This window comes from Ranitomeya variabilis, chromosome 3 (genome assembly GCF_051348905.1).
Source record: "Ranitomeya variabilis isolate aRanVar5 chromosome 3, aRanVar5.hap1, whole genome shotgun sequence".
Classification (NCBI taxonomy): Eukaryota; Metazoa; Chordata; class Amphibia; order Anura; family Dendrobatidae; genus Ranitomeya; species Ranitomeya variabilis.
Window position 1 is genome coordinate 488,704,991 of NC_135234.1, and position 7,945 is coordinate 488,712,935.

The window sequence follows — 7,945 nt, forward strand, 5'->3', positions numbered from 1 at the left end:
GTAATGGAGGATTAGCATGTTTTTATAATTTCACCTTAAATGGGTTTTTTCTCCATACACTGGAGATATACATTAACAGTGTTTTTTAAAGCTGCAACTTGTCACCCCAAAATCAAGCCCTGTCTGTGGAAAAATACAAAGTGATTACGCTTTGAAAAAGGTGACAAAATATGAAAACTTAAAAAGAAAAATTGGCTACATAGTTAATGATGTTGTCCAATATAAAAAGTTACCACATAGCTGCAAGATACATGATATTTTATCAATCCTGGGGTCCGACTGATCAAATTTTCACCAATCTACAGAATAGGGAATATTTACCGCTATTAGAATGGGGCAGCAGCATGCATGCTCATCTGATGCACCATTCATTTCCTATGGGGCTGCTGAGCACTGCCCTCAGCTTTTTCTGGCAGCCCCATAGAAAATGAATGGAGCAATGGTGGGATGTCTGAACTGTCGCACTATTTTGTAACAGGAATGAAAGTTTCATTTTATGGATAAAAAATCTCTGTTCTGCCAATCAATATGGTTCCCAATGATGGAACGCCCACCAATCTCCAGGTTAGCACCTATATTTTGGATAGGTGATAATCTGTTTTATCTGGACAACCCCATTAAAGAGTTAAAAAAAAATAAAAGAATAGTTGTTTTTTGCTAATTATATCTCCCAAAGAATGTAAGAAAATGTTATCTAAAATCTGTAGTTCATCATGCAAAATATAAGCCTCACACAGCTTCATTATCAGAAAATTTTAAAACTTATGGCTCTCAAAAAATAGCACCAAAATATATTTTTCAAGATATTATTTAGGCAAAAATAGTAATAAATCATAAATAATGGCATATAATAATAATTTATATAATCACAATCATGCTGACCCACAGAGTAAAACCTCTTTATGGCTAAGTTCACACTACCGTACAAAAAATCTGATCTTCATCAAGGAAAACCAGACAATATTTAATCTGCAATGTCATGTGAATGGCATCCAGCTTTAAAAATGAGCAGTTGTTAAAAAATACCAAATACAGTTTTTTTATGCTAAAGAACTGTAATGAAGCCATTAAAATCAGATGCTATCTGGTTGATCATTATGAGATCCAATTTTTTACCGCACTCATAGACTTGAATGGATTAGTCATTTTCTTTTCAAAGATATACAGATAGGGAATCTAGATTGTGAATCCCAATGGGGACAGTAATGATGATATCTGTAAAGCTCTGTGGAATTATTGGCGCTGTATAAGTGAATAAAATAAATAATTTCGAGATATGAAACAGTCTAGTTCATGCTGAAATTTTTTTTTCATGTGATCATTTAGTCAGTGGAAAGAAATGGTCTACTGATCAGTACAGTTGATTAACTTTGGTCCGTGTGCTTTAAGTTTTTTTCATGGATAGCACTCATAACAATATTATGCCTTGTGAACATAGCCAGTGCGTAATAAAAAGTGATCAAGGAGTCGTATGACACCAATAAAAACTACAGCTGCAAAAAAATAAATGTTGATCATGAACCAAATAAAGTTAACAGCTTATATCTACAGCAAGGTTCATTGCTTAAAGTCTAAACCTCCCCTCTCCACTCCACCCTCCAAAAAAAACAGTGGCAGAATTCCTGTTTTGTTTATATTTTTCCCTATAAAGAGTTAAGAAAAGTTTGTTAATAAGTTATATGTACCTTAAACAATGCAAATTTCACATACACGTTATCTGGAAGAAAGAAGCCTTCATATGGTTACATTGACTAAAAAAATTAACATTTATGGCTTCTGAAATGAAACAAAAAAAGTAAAAAAAACAAAAACAATGGATTGTCTTTCAGGCCAAAACATGCTTAGATGGTTAAAGATTAATTTATAAAATTTGTGGCCTTTCTTTAACTCTGCACTTGCAGTGGAGTGCTCCTAGAAAATTCAGTGACAGTTGAGACAGGATGAGCAAAGCAATGTGTTCATGCCCATTTGGAAAACTGACTTCTGTCCCTGGATTTAATGGTCATAACTAGAGATGCGGGAACATTGTAGGCTCCCTCCTTATTTCAGCAAGCTATAGCGCTTCCTGAAGAAGCAGCAGCGGGAACCCGGATACCTGGATCGCTCCCGATAATCAGGTGTCCGGCACCGCAGCTGTATGTGTCGTGAGTCGTGACTGTGTGACAGTCACAGCACACAAGCTCTACATGCATGTATTGTGACTGTCACACAGCAGCGACACATGCAGCTGCTGAGCCGAATGGCTCATTATCAGAATTCCGATGCAGCGTCTTCAGTAAGCGCTATAATTTGCCAAATAAAGGAGGGAGCCAATGATCTTCGCTCATGTCTAGTTATAATATCTACATGACGTCAAAAGTCTACTTAATAGGTACATGTAAAAATGTAGATATCCCCATCTACCTAAAATGTTTTCTTCAAAGGAAATTGATGTATCAGTCAGCCAATAGAATTGCTGACTAATATAATGTCCAAGGAAAGTTCATCCATACAATTAGCCTTTTAGCTTTGTCAGATATGATTTACTATCTTGTGCATCAACATTATGGAATGAATAAAAATATTCTGAAAAGAATCTGTCTTACAGTCCTATGCTTTTATGTCTTTTTACTATCATATTATTCTACTAATGTTTGGTAAATTCCTTAAATAGCTGTAATATGTCTCCTTAGATCACAAAGAAAGTTATATTCCAGGAATTTTTAGGCAGTTCTTGTAAGATTAAAGAATTGCATATTAAAATCACATAATCAATAATTTTTACTATTTTTTCCTTTCAGAAGAATTAACACATTCAGTTTCCAGTAAGTATTTAGTAGTTTCCTTCTCAAGTAAAATGTACAGTTGCAAAGAAAGTAAAATTTTACATGTTTAAAACTTTTTTAGTTAAATAGTTGTTCAATTAAAATTAAATAAAAGAAGAATTAATTTTTAGTTTCAGGGAAGGCTCATCACATTTGTGACACAATCATACGTTCGGTATTCGGTCAATATTTTACATGAATATTTGTAAGCCAAAATCTCGACTGGAAGAATCAGATGTAAAATGAAATAGAAACACATCACCACACATTCCTGATTTGGGTTGAAACAAATCCTGATGTACAATGCTAATCAAATACTGAACGTGTGAATGTGGAATTAAACATTGTCAATGACTTAACATGCTTTGAAAAAAAGTGTTTTTATTTTTAACACTTTACTAAAATTTGTCAATTTGATGGAAAATTGTAATGCTAAGTAACTGTCTAATTTGAAAGATAATTAAAATGTAAAAAAAAAAACATCCAACAATTAAACAGTTGGGGATAGTTTTACCCAGTCATAGTGGTATGTAGAATGGTGGATTAGGATGCTTAACTGGGTCTTCTATGTAGAGGAAGAAGCAACACAAATCTTCAACATATACAGTATATTTCATAGCGAATAGACAGAGAGAATTGCGAATAGTCAGATCACATAAAAAATAAAGAGGCAGTAGTAAGTACTTTCTCAATCAAAAAAAGATGTTCAAAGTTGATGCCAAGTGCTAAAGTTTTATCCTGGCTTCTGTTTATGATCCAGGGTAAGCAACCTTCGGCACTCCAGCTGTTGGGAAATTACAGCAAAATCATGTTTTTATCCAGAAAAAAAGGCAATTCTTCATCCATTTTTTCATGTACAGTATATGTCTGTTTTTTACATCCATTTAGCATCAGAAAATAAACAATAATACTAGACAAAATATAGTTTTAATAATTATATATGGTGTTAGCATGTCATCCAATTTTTGGTTTCATCCAATGAGTTTAACGGGCAAGTCTGATGTGACAAATGGATCAGAGAATTGTATGTTATGATTTTTCACATGCAGATTTTTAACATCAGTCGATATTTAACCCCTTTCCAACCTTAGACGTATAGGTACATCTAAGGTTGGCTCCCACTTTTTGCTGGGGGCACCGGTGATGAGCTTGCAACTTTTCTGGTACAGATCCACCCACGGCGGTTAACATGTTAAATGTTGCTGTCAATCTTTGTTAGCAGCATTTAACATGTGCATGCTGGAAGTGCACCACTAATCCCACCTATTGGTTTCCATTTCACAAGACCGCGGGTCGCCGATGGGTTGGCATGACAACCCGGAGTCTGCAGGAGACCCCTGTGGTTGTAATTGCCAGATAGCTATGAGCGCCGCCCTGCTATGTGTAGCACAAGCAATTGGATGAACATAGCTTCTAGTCTTCCTTGGAGACTATTAAAGGAAGTGTAAAGTAAAAAAAAAGTTTTTAAAAATATTAAAAAATCTAACAGTTAAAATCACCCCCCATTAAAAAAATAAATAAATAAAAATATATAAGAAATACACATATTTGGTATCACTGTGTTCTGAATTGCCTGATCTATAAATATGTAAAAAGAATTAATCCTATCAGTAAATGGCGTAATGAGAAAAAATAAAAATGCCAGAATTTTGTTTTGGTCGCCGCAACATTGCATTAAATCCAATAACGGGCAATCAAAAGATCGTCTCTGTACCAAAATAATATCAATAAAAATTTCAGCTCGTCATGCAAACTATAAGCCCTCACTCAACCCCCGATCATGAAAAATGGAGATGCTACAGGTCTCTGAAAATGGCAACTTTTTGTTAATTATTTTTGAGAAACTTTGGATTTTTTTCACCACCTAAATAAAAAAGAACCTGCACATGTTTGGTATCTACAAACTCATTATGACCTGAAGAATCATAATGGCAGGTCAGTTTTAGCATTTAGTGAACATGATAAAAAACAAAACAAAAAAACAATTGTTGAATTGTACTTTCTTTGCAATTTCTCTGCACTTTAATTTTTTTCCCATTTTCCAGTACACTATATGGCAAAACTAATTTTGTAGTTCAAAAGTACAACTTGTTAGGGCTAGCTTAATGCACCAAATAATATAAAGGGAGATATGTTGTGCGTTTGCAGCCAGGGGTCCACCGTGCAGAGATGGAACCTGCTGTTGAGTAATGGCGGATAAACGCTTGCTCACACGTGGGTTTAGACCTCACCCAGTGTGAATGGAAGTGAGCTCTGTTGTTTCACTGAGTCACCAACTATACACTGCGCCCTGTTAGCAGTCACAGGGTGCAGCTGAAAGACGCTAGTGGGATCCCTATGAATCATCCCCACTAAACTGGTGATTGAACTCGCTCTGACCCTCGATGGCTTTTGAGCCCATGCCTGAGGACACCCTAAGTTAGATGCTGAGTCCAGGTGGGAATTCCCACCCTACACTGACAAGTTGTCAGGACAGGACTAACTAAAACATTTAACAGACTGAGTGCATACAGCACCGCTCTGGTGGACACCACTAACCACCCTATCTAGGGTCAGGAAAGCGCACTGATTGTGCATGGTGCCACACTGGCGGTTGCTGCTAATAGATGCTGTAGCTTGTGCCTAGTGCTGTATGGCACAGTCTAGCTCTAGGTAGCTCAATCACCCAAGTACTTTCAACAACATTAGGGATGGGAATGATTAAGGAGCTTTCACTAGATTCAGTCATACATCCACACACACACAATTTCAGTTTCATACTAGCGCATGGCTGAGCGGCCATGCAAACCTTTTATAGCTGTAGCCTTCTGGGACCTTCCTAGTGATCCAATAGGAGATGCTACAGGACCTGAGCATGTGACCCCCGACTTCCAATGAGAGGTCATCCCGTGGGCATGCTCAGTAGAAGAAAAGCAGGACTTAGTACCTGGAATGTCTGCTCGCTGCTGATCAATGCTGGTTACAAAGGCTGAGCCTGGAAAGGCAGCTGTAACCAAACGCACAGTATCTGCTTGAGCCAGATCCTGGGACCGACGTCTCTGCTGAGCAGGCCACACTGCAGCTGGAGGAGAATGGGAGACCGCAGCAGACATGGTTCGAGATAACCCCTGTACAGCGGCAGGAACTCGACACCTAACACAACTTGTCCTGCAAAAATACAAGCCCTCACATGGCCATATTGACAGAAAAAAATTAAAAATTATGGCTCTCGAACGGGAAGCAAATAAAAAGAAACTCAGAAACGGAAAATCCCAAGGTGGTGAAGTTGTTAAACACACTCATTTCCCTCACCCCATTGACTTTCATTGGTTTGTCTGCTGTCCATATACTATCTGTTTAGCATACTGACATATTTTACTCTCATCTGAACAAATCATTGATCCAGTGAGTGATTTAGTTTTTATGTGCAAAATTCAAATATTAAAACCCCTGAACTTTGTATATATTTGTCCCCATTCCATGCTAGGCACAAGTAAACAGGCTTGGACTGGCCCACTGGAGCTCAGGAGAATGGCACAAAATACTTGAATCACTGTGTACAGAGAAAGGAGGCATCTTATTCATTTAACAAGCTACCCAGTTCATTATTATATAAATTTGAGATTGAGGATAATGTCACATTTTCATGAAGCTGAAAAATAGAGCCCTGGAGTTGGTTACTGGTGGGCCCATGGCATCCCAGTCCGACATTTCATTTAAATCAGTTCATCAATAGTTTTTTAAATGTAAATTTGAACTTTTCTATGAATTCTTGAGCCTATATGCAAAAATTATCAGTAGAATTTTGTTTGGTCATATGCAACATCATAGCAGTTCCACACTTCCAACAACTAAAAGATTCAGATTATATTAGTCTTTTGTGATTAGTTTGGGATTTTTATTGTTTATGCTGAGAGACATTTAATTTTACTTGTGTAACATAGAAATGGGATTATTAAAACAGCACAAACTAGTTAGAACAGAACTGGAAATTTTGAACAAATTAGTCTCAGTCAGTGTGACTCTGAATCCTTATACATTTTTCTAATGCATGTACTTCATAATATGGTCCACCAGAAAACTATTATGAATACATTGATGAATCTACCCATATATGTCCTTTTTAAAGTTGGAACTGTAGCTTTTCTGTATAAAAAACATATTTTAAAATAAAACTATTATTTGGCAAGAATTTTTTGTGATCTATAATTCTTTAACATATATTGTTTTTAACCTTCTAGGCAATTCTAATAAGGATTCTCATGAAATCGTGAGCACTGCTGTTGGTTTGGGAATAACTGTTGGATTCCTAGCTTTGCTGTGTACACTCATGGGAGGCATTGCATTTCTTATGCACAGGAGACTGCAGAAAACAAGATATCCAGAAAAGAATAATTTTCATTAGATTAAGATTCTCCGACAGTATGTTTTTAGACATAGCAAATACATCACTAATAAGCTATGAAGCGAAGTAGATGAGTCCATAGATGTACTAATTATTGTGGAAATATTTAAATGGAATTACAATGTATTATTTTGATTCTCAATGTGCTAGAAAATAAAGACTTAGTAACTTGGCATTTGAAATGTGAATCTAATTATTTAGCTTGGGAGTTGGACCTTATGTACAGTATAATCAGTTGCTATATCACCACATAGAACTAATGCTATGCAAATGGACTATATTTTGCAGACCTATATCTGTAGTTGTTGAGTCTATGCATCCAAGACAATTTTCACATGGTAGCATATTCTTATCTTTTTTTTGCAAACTATTGGCTAAATACCTTTGTAGAGAAGGGGAACGCATTATAACTAGCTTTTGTGTTTACACCTATTAACTTTTCTATATGGTCGTGCTTTGACTGATCAATGCAAAAGCAAAGGTATGTAAGAAAATAAATTAAAATATACTACACAAATATGATTTCGACTAAATTATAACCATTAACGCCTTAACTACCGTCGATGTGCATTAAAACGGCGGCAATTAAGGGGCCTTATTCCCTCGTAAGCATTGTAAAATGGCAATCAGGAATAAGTGAATAGCACCCCCTGTAGCCAAAATTGTCACTGGTGACAGCTGTACATTACAGCAGCCACTCTGCGATAAGCTTGACAAAGGAATCTAAGGGGTTTAAAAGACATCCTTTAACAATATT

The 7,945-nt window shown here is 36.2% G+C and overlaps 1 protein-coding gene across 2 annotated transcripts in view; it reads left to right on the forward strand.

Moving 5' to 3' along the window:
- The window catches only part of LOC143816432 (zona pellucida-like domain-containing protein 1), a 100,171-nt gene extending 92,806 nt beyond the window's left edge, over nucleotides 1–7,365 (forward strand). Inside the window, exons 10-11 of one of the 2 annotated variants that reach the window (XM_077296796.1) lie at nucleotides 2,781–2,804; nucleotides 7,025–7,365. In XM_077296796.1, the coding sequence (XP_077152911.1) occupies nucleotides 2,781–2,804; nucleotides 7,025–7,188 (188 nt within the window). In that variant the 3' untranslated portion in view covers nucleotides 7,189–7,365. The remainder of the gene's footprint in view (nucleotides 1–2,780; nucleotides 2,805–7,024) is intronic. The other variant, XM_077296797.1, reaches the window with a different exon arrangement.
- Nucleotides 7,366–7,945: the final 580 nt, after the last annotated feature.